Raw genomic sequence first — 27,268 nt, forward strand, 5'->3', positions numbered from 1 at the left:
TTGTATCTGATATAGTAGAAAATCTGGAACTTACCAAAAATCAATTTTAGATCAGGGAGAATATGATCTATGGACTATTCCATATTCCAGATATGGAAATGAAGAGTAAGGTGTAGCTTCAAGAATTATAAGAGGGACGCCTGGCTGGCTCAGTCGGTTAAGTGTCTAGCTTTGGCTCAGGTGATGATCTCACAGTTCGTGGGTTCAAGCCCCGCATCGAGCTCAGTGCTGACAGCTAGCTCAGAACCTGGAGCCTATTTTGCATTCTGTGTCTCCCTCTCTCTCTGACCACCCCGCCCCCAGCTTGAGTTGTCTTTCATAAATAAAGAAATGTAAAAAAAAAAAAAAAGAATTATAAGAAGAAAAAAAATCCAGAGTTTGATGATAGCCTGGGTGTTAATTGGGAAGAGCCAAGAGTTAAAAAGGAATGGTAATCAGGTAATGATACTGAGAGGTATTCAAATAGTTGTTCATTATTGGGGTTTCATGGGGATTGCAATGTGTTAGCAACTAACTAACTGGAATGTCCTGCCTCCACTTCTTTCCAATACTTTAAAATAGAAGGATTATTGTTTCTTTCTACAAAGCTTTATTATTATCAATTAAGCTTTCTCCTTCCACCTAATACCATACGTTTACTATGTGTGAAAATCCCTGGGATGATTGAGGTGCCCTTTATGCCCCACAAAATCCTAGGATGTTTCTTTTTTTAAGATGTGCTCATTCTCTGAGAACAGTAACACCATCTGCCTCATGTAACACATAAATACAGTTGCTCAGATGGTTTTTATCTATAAAATAGTGTTTGTTTTATTCTGTTGGAATTCTACATGTTTATTTTAGAAGTTTTGGATACTAGAGAAACATAAAAAATTAAAATAATTCGTAGTTATAGCTACAGTTAATATTTGAGGAATCAAGTGGAATAGTTTTGATTCCTTTAGTTAATGCACATGATTATTCAATATGTTAATATTAGTGTTATTGGTAACATTACATTTTTTGTTTTTTTGTTAGTTTAGAGTCCCTTGTGATTTTTCTCTGGGAGTTTCTAGAAAAGCATAGAAAATAGTGACTTTTTTTTTTCCAAACTAATTTTCTTAGGTGGGATTTGCAATAGATAGCAGAGGTTCAGTTTTACTCTTAGGAAGATGTGGAAACCTCTCCCACATTACTTTTGGTAAATTAGAACTGACATATTATTTTTAAAGTGTGGATTTCATTTAGGATGAAAAAGGTTTTTAAGAGATTTAGATATCTTACTTATAAATAGCTCATATTTACTGTATTATTTTACTCTTGAACATACTTTCCCTATCTTTTTTTGAATGTTTACTTATTTTTGACAGAGAAAGAGAAAGAGAGGGGGAGAGAGAGCACACATGGGTGCAGAGAGAGGGGAAGACAGGATCCAAAGAAGGCTCTGCACTATCAGGAGAGCCCAATGTGCAGCTAGAATGAACCAGTCAGATCATGACCTGAGCTGAAATCAGATACCTAACCGTCTGAACTACTCAGGCACCCCCATCTCTTTTTTAACATACAAAGTTTAATATTAAAGGAACCAGTCATTTAATATAGAATAAAATGAATAAAGTGCAGTCTTCTTAGAAAATGAAATGTTTATTAAAAAAAATTTAAAAAAAATTAAAAAAAAAAGAAAATGAAATGTTTAGCCACTTGAGATAAACCAGAAAGGTAGGGCGCTTGCCTTCTTGGGCTAGGTGGTACTTTACTTTAGATTGGTGAATGTTTGGGTTCTAAGAAGGTCCAGATTTTACTCTTATTTTCATGTAATGTCTGCGTTGAACTGGTTTTTCTATTTTATGGTGTTTTAAAAACCTTTTTGAATCATCATAAGAAATGCTTATTTTCCGATTGCTACAGCTGAATAATAAATTACCTTTTATCTCTTTGATATTGCAGTTGACTCATGTTGACCAGGCAAGCTTCCAGGTTGATGCCTTTGGAACATCCTTTATTCTCGATGTCGTGCTAAACCAGTAAGTCTTTGTTAGGTTGCACTCGCTTTTGTCAGATATACACTCAGACCACTTTTATAACTTTTTTTAAAGTTTTGTTTTCTTACTATATTTTACTTCATCTTCCTAGATCAGTTAAATACTGCCTTTAAAACTGTTTTATTGACTGTAAGTTATAAAGTCTGACAAATGACAGGAAATGGATATCTATTTAAAATTGAACGGCTGTAACAGAATTTAAGAAGGTAAAGTGCAGGGCAGAACTTACTCCAATATTTTGCATAAGAGTACAAGTGGCCTAAGTTGATATGAATGGCAGTAAATGGTGAAAATAATATTTTGGATATTAAAACCTCTTCCTTAAGAACAGCAGAAAAGAGTTACTTTTCTTGCTCAGGGATTCAGAGGACTGGCTGCCTGATGTGTGACTCCTAATTGTGGCATTAGATGTTTTGATTTGAGAGTCCATTTCTGTGAGATGTAGAGTTACTGCTGTTATTTTGTAAATATGATATAATTTTGGAAATTCTGTTTTTGTTTTATTAGCCACATTGAAAGTGTTAAGTAGCCATCTGTGGCCAGTGGTTACTTTATTGGACAAGGCAGAATATTTCCATCACTGCAAAAGGTTCTGTTGAACATTGCTGGTTTAGATTTCTTTTGGGGAATAGGCACAGAATGGGCACAAATTTGTTAGATTATTGAGCTGGGTCAGTCAGTATTCAGGAGAAGAATTGATGTCTTCCTTCTAGATTCCAGGCCATGTCCAATGGATTACTTTAATAACTAGTCTTACTAGTATCCTCATTTTTATGGAATTTATTACAAAGTTTTGCTGATATCATTTGTGTTATATTAATGTTTAAGCCGTGTATTAGTTTTTTTTTGGGGGGGGGACAGAGAGAGAGAGAGAGAGAGAGAGAGAGAGAGAGAAAACGAGCAGGGGAGAGGCAGAGAGAGCGGGAGAGAGAATTCTAAGCAGGTTCCATACTGTTAGCTTAGAGCCTGAGTCCCAAAAAACTGGGAGATTATGATCTAAGCTTAAACCAAGAGTCGGATGCTTAACTGACTAAGCCATCCAAGAGCCCATAGTTTATTTTTTTATTAGGCTGTCTAATTAGGCTAATTAGGCTGTTAATTAGGCTCTCCTGCAAGTTTTTCTCCCCTTTCCCCACATTTTTAAAGGTCACAAATACTGAAAAGCATTGTGTTACATGGACTATTTGGGTAATCCATTAATGGGAGTAGTTTGTTCTTTGATCATGTACATTTTAAATTGTAACATAAATTTTAAAAAATGTAACATGAACTATATATCTACTAGGCTCGTTAAAATACAGTTTATTGCTTGCTTTTAAAATTAGCGGCTTAGAACATATATAATTAAATGCTTTATACCACACTTTATATACCAGGTATCAACCTAATTTCCTAGAGCCTAAGAATGTATTATTATGATTTGTATCTTATATTCCTGCTTGATGTAAATACTCTAAAATTTACATTTTAAGTGACTTACTGCATTTTTTCAGCAACTTTCATATACTAAAGTTAAAAAAGCTTAGAGGAATGCATGCTCCTTAGAAGAATAATGATGAAGTAGCAAAAACAGTCTCACATAATTGTACCACTTGGAAATGGATTGCCCCATTTAAAATTGTAACCCTCTCTGCCCTTACTCTTTTATCGAGCCTGCTACCTATTCTCCCCTGCTTCATTTTTATTTTACCTTATTTTATTTATTTGTTTAATTTTAATTTTAATTTTTGAGAGAGAGAATGACAGAGTACAAGTAGAGGAGGAGCACAGAGAGAGGGAGACACAGAATTCAAAGCAGGCTTCAGGCTCTGAGCTCTCAGGACAGAGCCCGACACGGGCCTCAAACTCATGGACCATGAGATTATGACCTGAGCTGAAGTTAGCAGCTTAAGTGACTGAGCCACCCAGGCACCTCCTCCCCTGCTTTGTTTTTTAAAAAATAATATTCATCACCATTTAATATATAGGTTGACTCATATGATATCGCCATTTTTGCAAAAAGTTCAAAAAGTTCAGCTACACTAGCATAGTCATATGGTGAATTAATATTCTGTATTTTAATTACTTATTTTGTTTATCGTCTTTTTCTTCCCACTAGAATATAAATACCTTGAGGGCAGAGATTTTCTTTCCTTCCTTGGTATATCCTTAGCACAGACTAGGAGCTGAATTCCAGGCTGGGAAGCCATATAGACTTAGAAGCCAGACACAGAATTTCTTGGAACTCGCCTGGACACAGGGAAGACCACATAAAAGATGGAGACTATCAATTGGGGAGAAGGCAAGCAGCAAAAAAAGATACAGAGATTAAGTGTTTGGGGCCAGCTTCCAAAAGCTGAGTATCTATATATAGTTGTGATTTGGAAAGTCATATTCCTACATTTCTATTTCAATGACTCTTTTCTATCCCTTCTTTATTTTTAAATTTTATCTAATTTTTTTAACATAAGAAGAATTTAATAGCGGACATTGAGGGAGTTCACATAAACATGGAAATTTCCTCCTACCCCTCCTTTACATCACTTTTCCTGGGGATAGCCCAGCCTTCCTTTCTGGGTCGTGACATTCGTAAAGCTTTGGTTTTCACTTCTCAAAGAAAGGATATTTTTTTCTGTCCATTCTGCCCTAAACTACCTCACTTCCTTTGGAGAAATCTCAGCCCCAAAACATTCTGTTCCTAAAGGAGAAACACATATGGCCATACTTATCAGAGAATGAATACTCTGGAATCCTAAAGGTGAAGCAGAATTTCTTTGAGATACTGGCAAGAATCTCCATTGGGCATTTTCCCTCTTATTACAATGGAAATTTAAAATGGCAAGAAGTACAAAGTATAAAATAATTACATAAGTGGAGATTCCTGGGCTGAGGAGTATGTGAAGTCTTTTTTTCCCTTGCCTGGGATCTGTATTACATATAGGTCGCACTAGCTGATTTCTTTATGCTATAAAAGCCAGGATGATTTTATACAAAGTTTCTTTTTTTAATTTTTATGAAGAATGTTTTTAATTCATGGTTTCAGATTAGATCCAGTAATACATGTTTTTAGATTGGAATGGAAGGAGAAGTATCATTACATAATATTCCTTCTGACTGTTCAGTAAACAAAATTATCTAAAAACAAATTATACAAGAATTCAACCTTTGGGTTGTAATTTCCACAAAAAGCAGATATAGAATATGGAATATGGTTAAAAATGAAAAGCACAGCCAGTTTCTGTTTTGTCGAGTGATTTTTAGTTCTTTCATGGAGTCACACAATTGTGAAATTTCACTCTTTAGGACAGATCAAAAAAAACAAACAAACATACAGTCTAGCTTGGTCAAACTGGTCCCGAGGCCACATTGGACCTTTCCAGAGATCAGTGACTGGTTTTATACTTTATGGTGAAACATTTCTGAGAAAGAAGATGACTCAATGAAGATATTTTATATTATATATATGTGTGTATATATATATATGCTGATGAATATATATACACAATACATACACTATATATATAATAATATATAATATTTTTATATATGTGTTATTGGAGCAATTAATTCAAGCCAGGTCTTTTCCTATAAATCTCTCTCCCGTTCTTCAAAAAGTGGATGATTAAACTGACCAAAGCAATGCACAGATATTGAAAAAATTTCTTTTCCGTAATCCTTTACAACATGTATCCTGACAAAGCAAATCACACATGTGTAGACACACCCACCCCTGCACCCGTACACACTGACATACCCATCCCCACACAGCCCACAAAGAAGCATATACTCCACATGGATGTGGTTAGTTGTTTTAGGATATGAAACATATAATTAGGAAGAAAACATCTTTTATAGCCTGTTTTTGGAAGGCAATTCTGTGGTACATCTCATAGATTTTAGATGATCCTGTTCCGGAGTTTTGACTATATTTTACATATTCTCTCCTTTTTAAAATTCTGATAACAATAAAAATATTTTCTAAAACTGAAGATTTTTATACCACATGTCCCTATGTGACAGGAGGGAGGTGGGGAGCTGTCAGCAGATGGGGTTGCCCATGCCGAGTGGGAGGTGGTGTCTAGATGGGGGTGAGGGGGGGAGAAGCAGGAGCAAGGTCAGGCAAGGAACATCCAAATTCTGCTTAAATGGGCAAGTCCAGTTTTGTCTTCTCTCATTTACCAATTAGTCACCTTCTGATCATTTGCCAATTAATCACCTCTTGATTGCTTTCCACTAGCACTCTTGAAGTTGCAGGGAAAGTAGAAATCCCAATGGACAAAAAAACAGGGTATGAAACCAATAGGAAGTTAGATCTGGAAGTCTCATTTCCTTAACCACGTTCTATGTACAGTGTGGATAAAAATAAGTGATGGGTGCTTGGGGCTCCTGTGTGGCTTAGTCAGTTAAGCATCTGACTCTTGGTTTTGGCTAGTTCATCTAGTTCAATCCCCACATCGAGCTCTCTGCTGACAGCATGGAGCCTGCTCAGGATTCTGTCTCTTTTTCTCTTTGCTCTTCCCCCTTTTGCTTTCTATCTATCTCTCAAAATAAACAAAAACAAACTTAAAATAAATGAGGCTGGAAAGCTAGCAGGACCCAGATTATGTAGGGCCTCACAGTGACAGAAAAGACTTTAGATGACAGGCAAACAGAGGCTCCTGATTTTCCCACACTGTATCTTGCATTATTTACTCCTTTCTCCACTAACTTATGATCCTTTATCATATTTAGTTATTGTATATTTTAATGTCTTCCCAAAGCAATCTCTTCTGAAGATCTATTCATTGATTATTTGACCTGGTATCCCCATACTATTTGTTGTAGCTTTATAAATGTTTTACTATCTGGCATAGAAAAGTCTCTCATTATTAGTTTTCTTTTGTAAAATTTCTTAGATATTTTTGCTTTTTAATATGGAAATTTATACTAACTTTGTCACTCTCCGTTTGGAATTTTAATGGAACTGCCATTAAACCTATATTTTAACTTGGAAAAAGTACATGTTTTTATAGGTACTTATTCTTTCCATCCAATGCCATTGTGTGTGTGTATGTTTTAATTTAAGCATCTATTTTGTCTCTGAGTAAAATTTAGTACTTTGGTTTTTATAGGTTCTGCACATTTCATGTAGACCTTTTCATGGGAATTGTGGTTTTTGTTGCTACTGTGGATATCATTCTATGTTTTATAATGTAGTTATTAATGATACATAGGAAAGTCACTGATTTGTGTTATACCTTTTATTTCTTTAATATTGCTAGTGGTTTTCCTTTGTTTCTCTTGGGTTTTCTCGTTTGACAATAACATGACTAGAGAATTATGAAATATTTTTTTTCTAAAATGATATTTCATATTACTATTGCCCATCTTTTTTTTTAATAGTTTATTGTCAAATTGGTTTCCATACAGCACCCAATGCTCTTCCCCACAAGTGCCCTCCTCCATCACCACCACTTCTTTTCCCCCCTCTCCTCCTTCCTCTTCAACCCTCAGTTTGTTTTCAGTATTCAATAGTCTCTCAAGTTTTGCGTCCCTCTCTCTCCCCAAATCTCTTTCCCTCTTCCCCTCCCCCTGGTCCTCCATTAGGCTTCTCCTGTTTTCCTGTTAGACCTATGAGTACAAACATATGGTATCTGTCCTTCTCTGCCTGACTTATTTCGCTTAGCATGACACCACGAGGTCCATCCACTTTCCTACAAATGGCCAGATTTCATTCTTTCTCATTGCCATGTAGTGCTCCATTGTATATATAAAAATATGGAACACTTCACGAATTTGCATGTCATCCTTGTGCAGGGGCAATGCTAGTCTTCTCTGTATTGTTCCAATTTTAGTATATGTGCTGCCGAAGCGAGCACACTATTGCCCATCTTAATGATTTTTCTAGAAGTTCCTGAACTCTATTATTTGGTGATGATAGCATTTTTGTCTTGGTTCTTTTGGGAATGGGAATATCTTTTGTATTCACTGTTAAGTAGAGTATTGATTATTGATTTTTGAGAGTTAGTCTTTACTATCTTAAAGCAATATCCTATATCTTGTTTAATAACTTTTTTAAGGGAATGAGTATTAGATTTTATTGAGTCCCTTTATAGTCAATTTGAGTGAACATATTGATTTTCTTATTTGACAACTTTATCATGTTGCATAATTCATCATTGCAGCCCATGTGTTGCTGGCCTTTATAATTGTGACTACAGAATGGAATTACACCTCCTGTTTTTATCTAAATTACTATGGCATAAGCCTCTACTGGCTTTTCTGCTATAAGTTAACCACTATCTCCAAGTATGTTCCTCAACCATTTAGGAGATTTATTGTTGTCTTTCACCTTGCCTCTCTATTCCTGCCTCTGATAGATCCCCTGCAGTGACTCTCATAACAGCTGCTTTGCTGGGCCCAGCTGCCTTCCACCAGTGAAGACTGCTAGCATCTGGCAGGAGTGGTCACTCCAAGAACCCACAAGCCTTCTAGTGGAGTCATTGCCACCACAGTGGGGAGAGGGGGCATAGCTATAGCCTCTACTTAGAGATAGGTAGAGAGAAGGACAAGTTCTTTCTTTCTCTGGTCCAGGGCACCTTACTTCTGTTTCAGTGTGAAAGCATTGGGGACATCCATTCTCAGAAAGTAAAATTGGACCCCTAATCTCAGATGATGATCTGATTTAACTACCATCGCTTGACAGTGTGGCCTGTTCAACTCTAAACAATATTCCATGTGTTCCATGTGTGATGACTACAGCCTAGAACACCAAGTGGGTTTTTTTTTTTTGTCACAGTATTTCCTCCTGCATGAAGTGAGGAATAAATTAGGATTGAACAGTTCTCCTGCATTCGATCTGGCTCCTAATTTTCCCCTATCCAGTACTTAGACAAGGATAGACAGTTTTCAGGAACAGGGAAGGAAGACAAACAGCGAACATGTGGCAAGATCTGCAATTAACACCTTGAGGAGAGTGTAATGCTTTTTTCTGTTGGTTCAAGTTCTCAGAATTCCACGGATTTCCTGGGGAATCTGCTTCTCCAAAAAGGGAGGGTTGCCCAGCTGCAAATTCCAGTTTTTATTTTAGAAAGTTACAACTGATTTTAAGACAGTTTTTAATTTAGAATTTTTAAGATCCAGTCTCTTTAGATACCCTATTACTAACCACTAAAATAGATATGCTGTTATATTATTAGAATTTTTCCATCAGCAATAATGAATGAGATTGTATCAGAGTTAAAAAAGCTGTTATAAAATTAGTTTTTTACTTATAAAAATTTTCTTGAAACATTATCTTGGGGACTATAAGAGTAACATACGTATCTTTTTGTGTTTAAAAGTCCTTACCTTTATTTTGACTAGCCCAGCAAACTTTTAAAAAGATAAATCTTTGATGAACATTAATTTTTTTAATGTTTATTTTTGAGAGAGAGAGTACTCGTGCAGTGTGCAAGTAGGGGAGGGTCAGAGAGAGAGGGAGACAGAGAACCCTAAGTGGGCTCTGTGCTGACAGCAGAGAGCCCAATACAGGGCTGGAACTCAGGAACCATGAGATCATGACCTGAGATAAAGTCAGGTCATTGAGGCACCCAGGTGCCCCAATAAACAGTAATTTTTGATGGGTATTGATATATTTATCTACTTGTTTTTAGGCCAACTTTGGGAGTTTGTATTTTCCCACAGAATTGTCCACATCAGTTTTATCAGTATATGTTATGTAAGCATTTTAGGAAATAACTTCTAAAGTTTCTTCTATACTTATTTTTATATTGTCAGTTTCCATGCTACTTTTATTTATGCTTATCAGATATAAACTCAAATATACAAACTTTTAGGAACACATTTCCCACATAAATTAAGCAATGTAGTTTTTAAAACCAATTTTATTGAGGCATTTTTACATGTTGTAAAATTTATCCCTTTCATATATATGTTTGCACTCATAGGTCTAACAGGAGAAACCTAACAGAGGACCATAAGGAGGGGAAGGGGGAAAGAGAGTTGGGGAGAGAGACGGACACAAATCATGAGAGACTATTGAATACTGAAAACAACTAAACCGAGGACTGAAGGGGGAGGGGGAGGGGGAAGGGAGGTGATGGTCATAGAGGGGGGCACTTGTGGGGAGAAGCACTGGGTGTTATATGGAAACCAATTTGACAATAAACTATTAAAAATTAAAAAAAAAAACAAAGTAAATGTGCAAACAAAATATGTACAATTCAGTTCACACTTCAATTAATTATTTAACTTTACTGAGTGCTGCATCTATCAACATAAATCAGTTTTAAAACACTTTTCTTTTTAAGTTTATTTATTCATTTTTGAGAGGGAGAGACAGAGCGTGTGTGCAAGTGGGGGAGGGGCAGAGAGACAATCCCTAGCAAGCACAGCTCAGTCAACACAGAGTCCAACCCCCAGGGCTCAAACCCGCGAACTGTGAGATCACAGCCTGAACTGAGTCTGACACTTAACCAACTGAGCCACTAAGGTGCCCCTAAAACACTTTTCAATTCTCCACTAAGATTCTTAATTTTTATTTAAACTTAATCCTCATTCCTGTCTCCAGCCCCAGGCAATCATTAATCTACTTTTTGTCTTTATAAATTTGCCTTTTCTGGACATTTCATATAAAGGGAATCACACAATATGCATTCTTCTGTCTGGCTTCCTTTATTTGACATAATTTTGAAGTCCATCCCTGATAACATGTCTCTACAGTACATTCCTTTTTATTGCTGAGTATTATTTTATTTATAGATATACGATATTATAGATAGATTACATCTATCCATTCACCTGATGAGGGGCATGTAGGTTGTTTGCAGTTTTTGGCAATTTATGAATAATGTTACTGTGAATGTTCATATGGCAATCTTTGTGTGGATTTAAGTTTTCATTTCATTTTATGTTTAATTGTTTTGAGAATGCTAAACTGTTATCCAAAGTGGGCTTTTGGTTTTTTAATGGGTTTGGTGTTTTAACGGCTGTTTTTCTGTAAGTTCTTTTTTACAGGAGGAGTGATGTCAGGTATGAATAGTTGCTAAGCTTTCAGGTTCTCAGTTCCGTGTCCATTGCAAGTCTGGAAGGAGTTCCATACTTCCCATGGTTATGATCTTATGCTCTTTGATTCATATTAAAACTCTACCTTTGAAATATATATTGAACTTTTTACACTTTTTGAGGGATAAGCTTTTACCATTTGCACTTTACACAGACCTTACATTCCTTATACCATAGCCGAATTGTATTTCATTTCTGCCCTTGGTTCTAAGTTGAAAAATGGTAATTTTAAACTGTTTCTTCTAACACTAGGCAGAAAATGTCCTGGGCTTAGCCTTGAATGGCCTTGATTATTAGTTGGACAAACTTTGGCTGCAAAGCCCACAGCAAAGGAGAATGGTGGGTGGGGTAGGGGGCATTGGATGTGCCTGGTCGAGAGCCAGAAAGTGATCCAGTACTAAAGCTGAGACCTGGGAAATTGTTTTGGAAGGGGCATCTGGAAGGAATTCTAGGCAAACAGGACCCTAGAGGCTGGAGAGCCTTTTATAGGGTTCAGAAGGCCAAACTCATGGGTGGGGAGAAAGCTGTTCAAAGGCTCAAGTCAGTCCTTTTATAAGGATGGTTCAGAGCTGAGCAGAGGGGCGTCAGCTTCCTGTTACTGGTCTAAGTTTTCTCTTTCCGGTTCGATTTTAAAAGTACAGCCTTGGCAGGTAGCCTCTCCTCCCTGTCCTGCCTGCTGCTCCCTTGCAGTATATTTAATAAACTTGTTTTAAAAAAGAAAGGGTGGCACCTGGGTGGCTCATTTTGTTAAGCATACCATTCTTGATGTTCGCTCAGGTCACGGTATCACAGTTCAGTTTGTGAGATCTGGATTGGCCTTGGGCTCTGTGCTGACAGTGCGGAGCCTGCTTGGGATTTTTTCTCACCCTTTTTGCCCCTCCCCTGTTTGTACACGCTCTCTCTTTCTCAAAATTTGTCTTTAATCTGATTGTTTAATATGACCTTGAGTTGCTTTCGGCATTACCCTCTCTTTTTAATAGGGGCATCTCAAGATTTCAGCACATTTATGAGCATATTATTTGAATTGTAAATAGAATAATTACAAAATTATTTAGTATAACTGAGACTATTTATGACCTTAGTTTTTCAAGGAAAATATCATATAAATGCTATTTTTATAATTAAAATGATTTCTGTATATTTCTGTGTTATAGACTTATGTAATTTGCTGGATATTGTAAATATTTTTAATGTGCAGTAATGAAACTTGTAATAAATATTTTTGCATAATTGCATAGAAACTCTTTGGAGTTTTTACGGTGATTAGGAGGCACATCAAAGATTAAATTATCAGAGCTCACTGCAGTTTTTCTCCTTATTGCCAAATTATTGAACCCTATTAAATTATCTAGCAGTGCTATGGTATCTGCTCTGACTACAGGGAATTTTGCAGGTGCAACAAATTGGGTTCCCCAGACATATTTAATATAAATATAGGTTTATGATATGGCTGTTAAAATATTAGGTGAGTAAAATCTTTGCAAGATGAGCCTCAGTTTGAGTAACTGGACACTTTTTCTTTAATAGCAATTTTTGTTTTATGTAAAGACTGTGTTTTAGGGTGAGATATAAGGTGTATATTTTATCCCAGAGGATGTCATCTGCATAGAGCTGGCTTGTTACTCTTGTATGAACAGTAGCTGGGAGGAATTATATGTGGGTGCCTGTTGTTAAGCTGGGGGATTTGGGGAGAAAGGCACTGGTGTTAGAAGGTGGAGGAGGTAGGGAGCCTGGGAGGCTCAATCGGCCAAGCATCTGACTCTTGATTTAGGTTGAGGTCATGATTTCACAGTTCATGGGATCTGCTCAGGTCTTGATCTCACAGTTCGTGGGATTGAGTGCTGCATTGGGCTCTGCGCTGTAGCATGGAGCCTGCTTGGGATTCTCTTTTTCTTTTCCTTTTAAAAAAATTTTTAATATAACATTTATTTATTTTTTGAGAGAGAGAGTGAGACAGAGCATGAGTGGGGAGAGTCAGAGAGAGAAAGAGACACAGAATCGGAAGCAGGCTCTAGGCTTTGAGCAAGCTGTTAGCACAGAACCCAACGCAGGCTGGAACTCACCGATCATGAGATCATGACTTGAGCTGAAGCCGGACACTTAACTGACTGAGCCACTCAGGCACCTCTTGGGATTCTCTTTCTTCCTTTCTCTCTGTTCCTCCCCTATACCTCTTTCTCTCAAAATAAATAAAAAAAGGAGGTAGAAGAGGGTCAGTACCATATCCTCTGATACTGAGAAGGCACTGTGAGAACAAAAAATGAAGGAAGTCACTCCATATTGTGTATACAAAGTTTTATTCAGCATAACTTACTGATAAGGGAGGGATTGGGTGGACAGATGATCCAGGCTGTACACAGCTCTTCTCTACCACTGTTCTCCTTTAAGTCTGGACCTTAATCCCCAGCTTTTTTAGAGCAGGGAGCATGGTGGTGGGGCTATTGAGTGGTTATCTAAAGTGGTGCTATCCTATGTTCCAGAAGATCTAACTAGTTATCTAAAGTAGGGCCTTTTGTATGCCAGTTGTCTTTGCTCATTGCCTGATGTGGCACCTTCCATGTCCCAGAAGATCTCTACTAGTTGCCTGAAGTAGCCTGTTATGTGCTTCTCTCTAGAGAAGATCAGAACAAGCCTCCCCACCTTTTAGTCAGGGCATACATTAACTTCCACAGAGCCTAGAACACGTAGTCCTGAGGGAGGTCACTGCCTGGGCATAAACAAGATGGAGGGCCAAGGATGGAGTTGGTGTTGTTAGCACTCCTACAACAGGAATCCTCCCCTATAAGGACTATGCTGGAATAATCCTGTGCAGGACCTTTTGGGTAAGTGTATTCCCATTTGCTGGGGAAGCAAACATCCCAAGTATCTCTTGCTCTCAGGGAAGAAAATTAGAAGACTTATCTTATGGTAGGATATGCATTAGGTTAATGGTTATGGTATTCATTTACATAAAAATTGAATATTTAAATTCCAGGAATCTCTACATATTTTAAGAAAATTTTGTGGTGACTTACTGTGATCATGAACTCACATTAACTTCAGTTTAATTCAACCATGTTGGAGAGTTGAGATCAATAGAAGCATAAGAAATTTGCAGTCTTTCTGGAGGTTATTCTTTATGCTGCCTTGCTCTTTTCTCCTCCTCTGCTTCTCAGAGGATCAACAGCCCTTTTTAGCAATGGTTACAACAGCAGATGGGCCTCTTCAATTCAGACATACATATCCCTCTCCAGTAGACATGATGAAATAAGGATTATAGATAACTTCTTCTTAGTCTTAGTCTAGAGTATTTAGCTTTCCCCGTATATTCTTTTAAAAATATTTTAATGTTTATTTATGTTTCATAGAGAGAGAGAGTGTTGTGTGAGTGGGGGAGGTCAGAGATAGAGGGAGACACAGAATCTGAAGCAGGCTCCAGGCCCGAAGCTGTTAGCACAAAGCCTGATGGCTGTGGTGGTGGCAGGTTGGGAGGGCAGTGGCTCCTAGCCAGGATCTGCAAGATCATGACCTGAGATGAAGTTGGACACTTAATCGACTGAGCCACCCAGGCGCCCCTCTTTTTTTTTTTTAGTGTTTATTTATTTTTGAGAGAGAGAGAGAGACAGACAGAGTGTGAGCTGGGGAGGGTCAGAGACAAAGAGGGAGATACAGAATCCAGGCTCCCAGCTGTTAGCACGGAGCCCAACGTGGGCTGAGAGATCATGACCTGAGCACAGTTGGATGCTTAACTGACAGAGATACCCAGGCACCCTTCCCTGTATATTCTTTTAAAAGAGAGACTGTAGGAGCGCCTAGGTGGCTCAATCGGTTAAGTCTTCAACTTCAGCTCAGTCATGATCTTCTGTTCATGAGTTTGAGCCCTGCATCAGGCTCTGTGCTAAAGGCTCAAAGCCTGGAGCCTGCTTTGGATTCTGTGTCTCCCTCTCTCTCTCTCTCTGCCCCTACCCTGCTCATGCTCTGTCTCTTGTTGTCTCTCAAAAAGAAAAGAAAGAAAGAAAGAAAGAAAGAAAGAAAGAAAGAAAGAAAGAAAGATTAATAACTTAAAGAAAAATAAGAGACTATAGTGGGGTGCTTGGGTGGTTCAGTCAGTTAAGCATCCAATTCTTGATTTTGGCTCATGTCATGATCTCATGTTTCATGGGTTCGAACCCTGCATTGGGCTCTATGCTGACAGTGTGGAGCCTGCTTGAAATTTCTCTCTCTGCCCGTCCCTTGCTCATGTTCCCTCTCTCTCAAAATACATAATAAACAAACTTAAAAAAAATAAATAAAAGAGAGACCATAATGCAAAAAAAATGGAAGATTTTTTCCCTAAAATAAATCCATTTATTGTATTTGCTTTGTTCTTGTCCCAAGGGAAGAATTAGCAAATGCTTTCATTTAATCTTGCTGTTTGCTTATGTTTTATTTCCAGAGTCAAAAACAGTCAAGCTTTATACCTTAATTAGATGCACTTCCACATGGGATTTTAAGTTTCATTCTTTTTTTTAAAAATTTTTTGATGTTTTTTAATTTATTTTTGAGAGACAGAGAGAGACTGCGCGAGCAGGGAAGGGTCAGAGAGAGAGGGAGATACAGAATCTGAAGCAGGCTCCAGGCTCTGAGCTAGCTGTCAGCATAGAGCCTGACACCGGGCTTGAACCCATGAACCTTGAGATCATGACCTGAGCTGAAGCCGGATGCTTAACTGACTGAGCCACCCAGGTGCCCCAAGTTTGATTCTTTAAGGTTAAGTATATGATGTAAGATTTTTCAGTGAATTTATGACATACCATTAGGCTTTCATTTATGTATGGGCTCCTTAATCAAAACATCTTTTGAAAAAAACAATTATGGAAAGTTTGCATGTATATAAATAAAGGTTGAACTTTAAATCATCATTGTGTTTCACAATCACTCACAAATATACATATGTATCTTTTCCATATTTGACTTACTCATATGTAAAGTAGATATTTCAACAAACTCTAGAGCTGAGGTTATTCCTATTGTGTTTAAAAGTATTATTCTATTCAGTTTTGAATTTATGATCCTACTTTATTTGATGCAACATAAACAGAATCAATATGATATGCCTCACAATTTATTATCTATTTATTTATATATTTTTAAATTTTTTTCTGTATGTAAACTCCGTGTTCCACATGGGACTTGAATTCACAACCCTGAGATCAAGAGTTGTATGCTCTACTGATTGAGCCAAGCGCCCCCTCACAATTTTTAAAAAGTGTTTAGGTATTTATTTGAAAAACTATTTTAAAGATTTTAAAAAGTTTTTAAGTAACCTCTATACCCAACGTGGAACTAGAACTCAACAACCCCAAGATCAAGGGTTGCACTTTCAACCAACTGAATCAGCCAGGTGCCCTAAGTTTTTATTTAAATTCCAGTTAGTTGGTATACACTGTGATATTAGTTTTAGGTGTACAGTATAGTGATTCAACACTTAATATAACACCCAGTGTTCTTTTTATTATTTAAAAATTTTTTTTAATGTTTATTGATTTATTTTTTAATGTTTTATTTATTTTTGATACAGAGAGAGACAGAGCAGGAGTGGGGGAGGAGCAGAGGGAGAGGAAGACATAGAATCTGAAGCAGGTTCCAGGCTCTGAGCTGTCAGTACAGAGCCCGGCGCGAGGCTCAAACCCACAAACGTTAGATCATGACCTGAGCCGAAGTCGGAGGCTTAACCGACTGAGCTATCCAGGTGTCCCTAATGTTTATTTTTGAGAGAGCGCCAGTGGGGTAGGAGCAGAGAGAGAAGAGAGGCAGAGAGAGAGACAGACACAGAATTCAAAGGAGGCTCCAAGCTCTCACCACAGAGCCTGACGTGGGGCTCAAACCCTTGAACTGTGAGATAATGATGGAGCCAAAGTCAGATGCTTAATGAACTGTGCCACCCAGGTGGCCCTAATGCCCAGTATTCTTAAATAATTTTTAATCCTACTTGTTCTTGCTAACTGATTAGTTGAGGGGGGAAAAAAGGAAAGGAAATAAAAGAAAGTTGACATAAAGACTTTAAATTCAGGGAGCCTGGGTGGCTCAGTTGGTTAAGCATCTGACTCTTGATCTCAGCTCAAGTCTTGATCTCAGAGTCATGAATTCAAGCCCTACATTGGGCTCTGTGCTACTAGGTGTGAAGGCTACTTAAAAAAAAAAAATAGAAGGATATCATTTGCTGGAGATATGTATTGAAAAATTTTGTGCAGACACCAACCCTTGTTGGCTAGTTTAATGTTTTTACATTGTGAGTGATTAAAACTTTTATATATTTTAAAGTGTTTTTAAAATATTGAAATGAAGAGGGCACCTGAGTGGCTCAGTTGGTTAAGTGCCTCATGGTTTGAGCCCTGCAATGGGCTCTGTGCTGAGAGCCCGGAGCCTGGAGCCTGCTTCAGGTTCTGTGTCTCCCTCTCTGCCTTCTGCCACTCACATTGTGTCTATCTCTGTCTCTCAAAAAACAAATAATAAAAAAATTAAAAATGTTGAAATGTAATACATACACTAGAATAGTCCAAATAACATATATGAATAAGTATAAAATGTAAAGAAAAATTAAAAACTGGAATGTAAATAAAAATATAAAATAGAAATTAGAATAGTCCAAATAACACATATGAATAAGTATAAAATATAAAGAGTGTTCTCCAACTCTGTAGCGTACTCTCTCCTTCCCTACCACTAGAAATAACCACCCTGACTTTTCTGATCATCTTTTCAGTGGTTTTCTTTTTATAGTTTTATCACCTATTTATGCATCCCTAAACACAAAGTTATATATCTCTCTTTTTAAAAATTTTGAATGTAGAATGGACTTGTGGATTTTTACTTATGCAGTGTTTACATTCAATTACAGTTATTATTCCTTGTGATGCCCAAATTGTCCCAAAGTTGGCTAGTGGGAGCCATTTCATTTTGGCTCCTGTGTCCCTTTGACATAACCCCAATAATTTTTAAGGGCTTCTTTGCTTTCTTGTCTATGGGACAACCAGGTTTACTTTTACCTTTAGAACAGATTTCTGTTTTTGTATGGTTAAGTAATTTATGGACAGATACTTGTTTTTATTTTGCTGTTTCAGTTGTATGTCATTATCATTTTATTACATAAAAAAGCTAAGGACTGACAGCTATTACTTATTCTTATTTTTAATCAAGTGTTGAACTAATGCATAAATCAGTGATAAAAGTATTTTAATTATTTGTCTTTGGGGAGGATTACCTTACACATAATAATTAAATTAAGCACAATATAGGATCTCAGATATAGCTGTTTTCAGAATGTCATGGTAGTTCACCATATATGGGGGTTGAGGTAATAGAATTTTGAATAAACATTGGAGTTGAAACAGTCAATTAAAAACGAACTATATTTGTTTCCCTACCCAAAGTAAAATTCTTAATGTATTTTTCTCTTCCAGACAAAAGATTTGACTAGAGATCTGTACACCCTAATCTGATTTTACTGAGATCAGAGAACTGATATCATTGTTCAGGGTATTTTTGACCGTGTGGGGGAAACAAGACTTATACAGTGACGTATAGTACGAGATGATGAAAGCCATTTCTAGTGGTATTAATCCAGGGAGAGAATGAACAGTTTTGTCCAGAAAGGACTTCTGGGAACACTTCACAGAAAAAATAAGATTTTTTTTCCTGAATTTTAAGCTATGTAATATTTTGTGAAGGCAAGGATTTTGTAAAGCAGAGAAAAGGGACAGAACAATAATACGGTGATGTGAAAGTGCTCTGGGCTAGGAGGTTAATTGTAGTATAGATTGCTATACTAAGGACTGCGGAGTTTATCTGGTTGGTAGTGGAGGACTGTCAAAGTTTTTACATGACTTAAATCTTAAAATCAATAGTGTGAAAGAAAAGTTTGATGGTAGTATGGAAATTTGATGAGTCATGAACAAAAGCCTAGTATTTTCTGAGATACTTAATGAGAAGTTTTCTTTTATTAGTGGTTTTGATTTTCAGAATAATTCCTGACATCCAGAGGTAGTATTACACTTTAGAACTGCCATAGGTGGTGATTTCTCTTATGGTACTATGAAATTGTTTTCTCATAGCACATTTTGGTAATAAATTAGTTAGGATGCTTTGGGCTAAAAGTGAAAGGAGAAAAGTCAAAAAGAGTCTTATATATAGAAGATTAGTGCACATAACTATAAGTCAAGAAGGTGGGCATCTCCAGCCTCTGTGACTCCAGCTGTGAAACTTGCCATTCTCATGTCCAGAAGAGACAAAAAGACCACCTCTTCTTCTTTTCATTGTAGGGAATCAGGAAACCTTTTAACTGAAATTTCCAGAGTCTTGTTGGCCAGAATTGGATCCAACCTTCTGCTAATCTAGTCTTTGGCAAAGGTGAAGGTATCTCTGTGATTTGTTAATACTAATCAGGATCACTCTGGAGGTAGGGTGAGTTCACCGCCCCCCTGTCATATGGGAGAAGGTAGGATATCTGACCCATTCCGGGTTCTGTTAGCTAGTGCCATATGGGGTAGATATTAGAGAGTTAGCCAAGAGGGTCTGCCAAAGAAAGAACTTCTTCATTGAAAGTGACCTTCGAAGAATAGATTGCAGTGCTATATCATAATACTGTTGCTGAATTCATTCCACAGACTTGCTGAAATGAGAACCCTCTGATCTTCTAAATGCACACCCTTTTCCACTTGATCCAAGAGGAGCTCCTGTTATCAAACAGTAATATGTCATGAGACAGTAAAACCTAGGAATTCTTACTGGATTTTATTCATTGGTTTTGCTAATCCTATATACATCTTATTATTCATATCCACTGAGACCTTGTAATAAATTGCTTTAAATTTTTCTCATTTTAGTAACGTTTGCCCTAAATAGCTGAATAATCACATTAGAAGTATTGAATGTCTGGTTGCCCAAGAATAGTTTTAGGCATGCTCTGAAATTAGCCCTCCAGCTGCCAGGCTCTGGACCCCATCAGAGTCAATAGCTTCCTTCTGTAGGAGAGTCAGTATGCCTCAGGCCTTTACAGCCTTGCTGTGTCCCTTCCACCGTCTTACTCATCACGTGCAGTCTGTCCTGCCCCTGTTTTGGTGGTCACTCAGCCACCTTGGTCCTGTTAATTGCCTATTTGCTGATGAACTAGTCCATGATTGTGTGTTGGCTGGTTCTAGTCCCCTTCTTGGTCCATGTATGTGACTTTTTAGAGGTGTTCATGGCCCTTAGGGGCAACTCAATGGATTGACTCAAAAAGTTGGTGTTTCAGACCAGCTAGTAAGATAGGGAACGATTTTGAGCACTGTGATATCTCTTAAATCTTACTGCACAAAAACCATAATATACACAGAATTAGCCCTAGACAAAGCATAATTAGGGCCCATGAACCCAGATTTACCACACTTCACTGAGAGATTCTGAATACTCATAAAATAATCATTTAGAGGAAGAACAAAAACCATTGTAACAATGGAAGCTTCTAAGTTTCCTGATAACATAGTAAGAGAAACTTCTCCTCTTTTCATAAAAATTATTTGAATAGTATTTTGTTAGTTGAAGTGAATTCCACAGTGAAAATAGTTGATTGTCTTTCTTTAGCCAGACTTTGTGGAGATCACGCATCTGTTGTCACTTGAGTAATCTTTTTACCCCATTACTTTTTGCCTCTCTAGATTTAAAATTGATGTGGATCTAATTCATATCTATTCTTAAAAAAATATTCTTTTCTGGCTCTGATCCCATTCTAGTCCCTCTTCTAAACCTTGGCCCAGATGATAGTAGAAAACAAAGCTTAATAGACATCACAGAAAACCCCAGTTCTCACTGTGCTGTGTACTTTGCGTTTAAAGTGCATAATTACACAAACTTCCTAAATAAAAATTATCATGTGAATAGTCTTCAAAGCCTAAGTAGTAAAGTGGGTTTGAAGCAGCCCTTTGGCAGTGTTTTTTTTCAAAGGCCTTTTAGTTAACCAGTAACACATGGCTATGGATATGAATACCAGAGGATTTTAGAGAAATAACAGATGTGAATTTATTCCTTCCTCTGCAAAAATTATCTTGGGAATTACAGTGCCTGGTTGGAAAGGCTTAGGGTTTTCCCTCATGGGTGCTGTTGATTGCTACTGAGCAATGTCCAGAAGAAGTGGACATCTTGATGTGCAGAAGGGCTGTCTCACAGGCCACAAACTAACCTCCAAATCCACTCTCCCAAGGACATCTTACCTTATCCTAGCTATGCACAATCAGTTTCTACATTATTGTCTTTTGGAAAGCCAACAGCTTTCCAAAGCTCAGTGGTCTCAACTATGACTGCATATTACAATTACCTGGGGAGTTCTAAAAACTACCAGTTCCTGGGGTTCATCCTAGACAAACTAGTTCAGTGGTTTTGCAGTGTGGTCCCTGGACCAAAAGCAACTACATCATCTGGGACCGTGTTAGAAAGGAAAGTTCAGGGGCCTCACCCAGACCTACTGAATCAGAACTTCTGATGGGTGGGACCCAAGAAACTGTTTTAATAAGCCCTCTGGGTGATTTTTGATGTATGTTCAAGTTTGAGAGCCACGGGTGTAGTATTTTTTCCCCTCTGACATTCACCTCCTGATGTTAATTTTTTCTCATGATCTTTATATAGTCCAGACACCAGCCCAAGCCTGTACTTCTCTGTCACTTAGCCTCTTAACATATATTCCAAGATGAACTTTTTATTAAGTTCTCAGTAATTTAAAACTCTTTTCGCTCATATTATTTTAAAGATGATGTCCTCTGGATAAGTTTTGCTGAAAACTATGAAGCAAACAATTTTGTTGTTTTCGTCTTACTGTTTTTTTAATTTTTATAACCTTGGCTATTACAAATTGGATTAAAGAAGACTCCCTATTGGGCCCTGTGTGGCTTCATTTGACCTGAGGTATTATATTGAGCTGGAAAATGATGATTTGGCCATTCGGTCAGTTACCATGAGTTTGTTTTGCAATAATAGGGACATGGCCATGCCACCAGGTTATTTGGGATTTTAGATCTGGTAGTAGGCATGGCATTCTGGAAGTTCACAATATAGGAACACTTGGGTGGCTCAGTCTGTGAAGTATCCAACTTTAGCTCAGGTCGTGATTTCATGGTTTGTGAGTTCAAGCCCTGCATCGGCTCTCTTCTGTCAGTGTGGAGTTTGCTGCAGATTCTCTTTCCCCTTCTCCTTCTTCTCCCTCTCCTGCTCGTGCATGTTCTCTCTCTCACTATCTCTCTCTCTGACAAATGAATAAACATTTAAAAAGTTATCCAGAATTTGATAAATAAATAAATAAAGTTCACAATGTAGTAGGAGAGAAAAGGTAGCACAGCAGGAAACTGTAGGTAGCAGATTGAGCTGGTTCACTGGTTGTACTGTGTTACCTGGAGGACTTGAGGGATTAATGTACAAGTTGGTAGTGAAAAAGTTTTAGCCTATAAATTCTGAAGTAGCAGATACTCTGTATTTGTTGTACTGGTTGTGGGTGTTTGATTAAATGGTACCTGTACCAACAGAGAGGCAATGCAGTCCAGTGGTTAGCAGCAGACTTTGTTGCTAGACTGTCTGTGTTTAAAATCTATGCTAGGTACTAGCGATGTGATCTTGGGCAGGCCACTGCTCAGTGCCTGGGTTTCTCCCATCTTTAAAACAGGGATGGTAACAGTACTTTTCTCTTGAGTGGTTGGCTGCTTACATGGCTTAATGTATATGAAGCCCCCAGAACAGTGACTTGCATATAGAGGTCTTCAGTAACTGTTTAACTGTTATAAACTAGTAGAGGCACTTTCTTTTAAAGAGTTGGTATGATGTCAGCTGTCACAGAGGGACTGGCTCTCTTTGAAACCTTTAAGGTAAAAGGTAGTTAAGAGCTGAGATTACTATTGGAAGTTGTTTTGTTTCTGTTTCTGTTTTTGTTTTTTGAGAGAGACAAAGAATGTGAGCTGGGGAGGGGCAGAGGGAGAGAGAGAGAGAGAATTCATGATGAGCGTGGGGCCTGACACAGGGCTCCAGTCCCACGACCCTGGGATCATGACCTGAGCCAAACTCCACAGTCGGATGATCAACTGACTGAGCCACTCAGGTGCCTGTTTTTGTTTTAAAGTCTAGATAACGAGGTTTTAGTGAAAGTTCCAAAGTCTTATTAGTATCCATTAACTTGGTAAGCTCACTGAACCTATTTATGTAACAGAAATAGAGTTCTGGATCTTTGTGTGCAGTTCTGAAACCCCCACAGCTTGATCACAGTAGGGTTTTGTAAATTTGCAGTAACTCATTTGGCATTAAAAACCTCACAGAACATATACATATTGGTTTTGTACTGCTGTCATAACAAGTTACCCTACATTTAGCGGCTTACAACAATACAGATTGCGTATCCCCCAGTTACTGGAGTCAGATGTGCAGGTCCCAGTTGGCCCACCTGGATCCCTTGCTCAGTCCCAGACCTCAGTGAAGGTATCATTCAGACTGTGCTCCTCCCCGAACACTCTGAGGATGCCTGGACTTCCAAGTATTTTTAGGTTGTTGGCAAAATTCAGTGTTTTGAGATTGTAGGACTAAAATCCTACTTCATTGCTGGCTGTTGGCTCTGGATTGTTCTTCTGGAGGCTGCCCCACATTCCTTGGCTAGTGATCCCCTTCCTCTATCTGCAGAAGCAGCAATGGCTGTTCACGTACCTCTCAGACTTTGAATCACATGGACTTCCCTTTCTGCCTCCTCTTTGCTCTGCCATTCTCTTTCACCATATCTCTCTGATCCACTCTTCTGCCTTCCTTTCCTGTTTTTTAGAGCTCCTTTGATTACATTGGGGCCACCCAGATAATCTAGGAAAATCTCTGTTTTAAAGTCAGCTGATTAGTAACCTAGTTCTATTGGCAAAGTCCCTTCATGTAGCACTAGATTAGCATTTGATCGTCTAACCAGAGAATAGGAATCTTGGGGGACATTGTGAGAACTGTGCCTGCCCAATGAATTAAACTATATAATTGTTTTTATCCTACTTATGGCATGAATATCATTTGATTATAGCTTGCTTGATCCTGCTGGGAGAATTGCACAATATATGCACACTGTTACCTTTCTAAAATTAAAAAAAAAATTCTCAACTCGAAACACAGCTGGCTTCAGGGTTGTTGAAGAGATTGTGGACTTATATGAAAAATTTACTGGAGAAAGATATTTTAAAAAGCATTCACGTTTATATTATATTTTAAAATATTGTAGAATGGTACATATGTAACAGTACTTGAGAACATGGAAATGAATGTGTTTATCAGATTCATACTTACAGAACTAAAAGGGATTTTCAGCGGGTGCCTAGGTGGCTCATGACATTGGTTGAGCATCTGGCTCTTGATTTCAGCTTAGGTCATGATTTCATGCTTTGTGGGTTTGAGCCCTGCATCCAGCTCTGTGCTGATAGCATGGAGCCTCCTTGGCATTCTCTCTTCCTCTTGCTCTCTGCCCCTCCCCTGCTTCTGCTCTGTCTCTTTCTTTCAAAAATAAATAAATAGACTTTAAAAGGGATTTTTAAGACAAAACCTTATTTTAAAGTTTTAGAAGGAAGCATCAAAATTACAGATAAGAAGGGAAAAGATGAAGGAAAATAACATCTATTTAGATAGCCACACAACACACATGCACACACATGTGTGTATATGTGTGTAATTTAATTTGCTCAAGGTCACATGGCTAGTCACTATGAAACTGGAGTTTGAACTTGGTTCTGACTTCAAAGTCAGCTTTCTTCATTCATCAAAGAAGCATCTATTTGGAAGCAGATCTGAGATTTAAATACTAGCCTCTGTCTCACCCTGTTAAAATTGTTGTTTTCAATCAATAATTATAGATTTACAAGTGCTTTCTGAAATATTTAAAACATTTTGAAACTTCTAACAGGGGCAAATTATGATACTTGACTTGTTACCAAAATTAATTTGTATTTAGAGTATCAGTTATGTATAGGATTAAAAATTTCCAGTATTTTAGGACCAATTTTAATTGGCTAAACCTTAAGAGTAGAGTCTCTTGAGTTTTTATTCTTAGGCAAATTCTTTATTAAAAATTATTTGCTATAAATTGTCATCTCTCAAAATGACACTGTTTACCAATTTAACAGTCATTATTGAGTGCTAGAAATAATAATACCCTTTTCAAATACTGGAACATTTCATAACATGTGGTGTTGTTAAGTTTAGATATCCAGTTTGTTATTCTTTCTATATAAAATATTCTCTTTTGAAAAGTAAACAGCTCCCCTACTGATTCTCTTTAAATTCCTCCTCCCTATTTTGGTCTCTGTTTTCTCTATGTAGTAGAGTGTTGACAGAAAGCAACTGTACAGAGAGATAAAAATATGCATCAATTAGAGCAGCAAATTGCAGTATAGTTTTCAAATGAAGTATTTTAGCTAAGACACAAGAAACACAGCTGTAATAAGTGTCTGAATAGGAATTTGTTCCAAATTGTTACTAAAATAGTCTTATCGTTTTCTATTTTATGTTTGTCACAGGGGATAAAAAAACCTGAATAGGCATACATATTCATGACTGTGCTTTGAAAAATAAATGTCAAACAAAGACTAAAGATATTCCTAATGTCTTCATTCTGTTCCTGTTATTTTGTTTTTATATCTTCAAGGAAAATATTCTACTTTAGCTTGATCTATTACAATAAAATTTTTTAAATCTTGGCTGAGGACCAACTCTATGATTCAACAAAATAAGTTTTATGTTACATAACATGGATTCTTTAACAAATATGTTACTTTGCAAAACAGAACTTTTGAGATAGTTACCTATACTCAGTATGATTATTTGAATACTTTTCCATTTGGACTAAAGCATAGGAAATATTTCTTTCAGATTTATTTCAGTAGGAATAAATACAGTTTTAATTAACAGTGATGCTTTGGGAAGTTAAGAGGTGGAATAGTTGAGAAGGGAAGTAGGTTTTGTTTCTAACCCTGGTCTTAAGGAAGGTTGCTCTGCATCCCTTTTGTTTGTTGTTTACTATTTGTCTTTGTTTATAGACAAAATTGCAGGTCAGGCAGCATGATTGTATTATCCTGGATCGCTTCTATCATTTGTGGGCTCAGAAGTATGGAGCTTTTAGCTTTTTAGCTTTTTTTTAGCTAAAAGCTTTTAGCTTTTTAGCTTTTCTCGGATGCAATCTGAGGAAGACACTTTATACTCTGGGTCTTCCCTGTCTTTCAGCCCAAAGTTATAGAAACATATGCTGAAAGACAGCCTGAAAGACTTTGAAAACTCAAAGGCTAAGATATTTAAGAATAACTAATTCTTTCTTGTTTAGAGATCTAATATTTCACTGTCTGTTTAGACAGGGGACCGAGGCACTCTGATTTCCTGATTTTTTAGACTTGTGTTTATACCTGGGGAATTCTGATGCACTTCAAAGCCAGGGGTGGCAGCTTGGGGGCGGATAGCATTTTGAGTTTTAATGGTAGGATTGATGTGTGGTACACTATGTGCTGCCACTTAATAACTTTGTACTTAATTTTTTTTAAAAGTTTGTTTATTTTTGAGAGAGAGAGAGAGAGACAGAGAGAGAGAAAACACACACTAGTGGGGAGGGGCAGGGAGAGAAGGAGACAGAGAATCCGAAGCAGACTCTATGCTGTCAATGCAAAGCCCAACATGGGGCTCAAACCCACAAACTATGAGATTATGACCTAAGCTAAAGTTGGACATTCAACTGACTGAGCCACCCAGGTGCCCCAATAACTTTGTATTTTTAAGGCCAGGCTTATAGTACAGCAAACTCCACATGGTGCCTTATAGTGTCTGTAGTTCTCACCAACAGGTGAGTCTTTAGGATCTAACACTTGAGTGAAGAACTAGCAAGGTGAGACAAGGAGGAGAAAACACACTGTAAGTGTTCCATCTGTAGTTCAGTTTGTAGAAAAGTGAAAACTTCAGCAGAGCAGAAATTCAGATACCTAGGTTTGAGTTCTCGCACTGGGATATAGCAGTTACGTAACTGTGGCTCTCTGCTATATTATTTCACTGGAGGTCAGTTTCTTTGACTTTAAAATGGTGAGTGTTCTTGTTTTGCTTTATCTTGGAGTAGTTTTATTAAGAGCTGTTTTTGCAGACTTTGCCACCTCATCAAATACGATGTGTATCGGTTGGGAATCTTTCATTTTCAAATGACAAAAATTTAAGTCAACTGTGCAAAGGAAAAAAGAGATTTATTGAAGGCCAGGGGCAGG

At 37.5% G+C, this 27,268-nt stretch overlaps 1 protein-coding gene and 1 non-coding gene across 2 annotated transcripts in view; one reads left to right on the plus strand and one right to left on the minus strand.

Moving 5' to 3' along the window:
* ADAM22 (ADAM metallopeptidase domain 22) overlaps window positions 1-27,268 on the plus strand; it is a 228,201-nt gene that overhangs the window by 39,384 nt on the left and 161,549 nt on the right. Inside the window, 1 exon segment of the mRNA XM_029928462.1 lies at window positions 1,927-2,003. Coding sequence (XP_029784322.1) covers window positions 1,927-2,003 — 77 coding nt within the window.
* Window positions 7,752-7,858, minus strand: LOC115286085. Its single transcript, XR_003905845.1, has one exon. It is a non-coding gene; the product is annotated as a U6 spliceosomal RNA (small nuclear RNA).

This window comes from Suricata suricatta, chromosome 2 (genome assembly GCF_006229205.1).
Source record: "Suricata suricatta isolate VVHF042 chromosome 2, meerkat_22Aug2017_6uvM2_HiC, whole genome shotgun sequence".
Lineage (NCBI taxonomy): Eukaryota > Metazoa > Chordata > Mammalia > Carnivora > Herpestidae > Suricata > Suricata suricatta.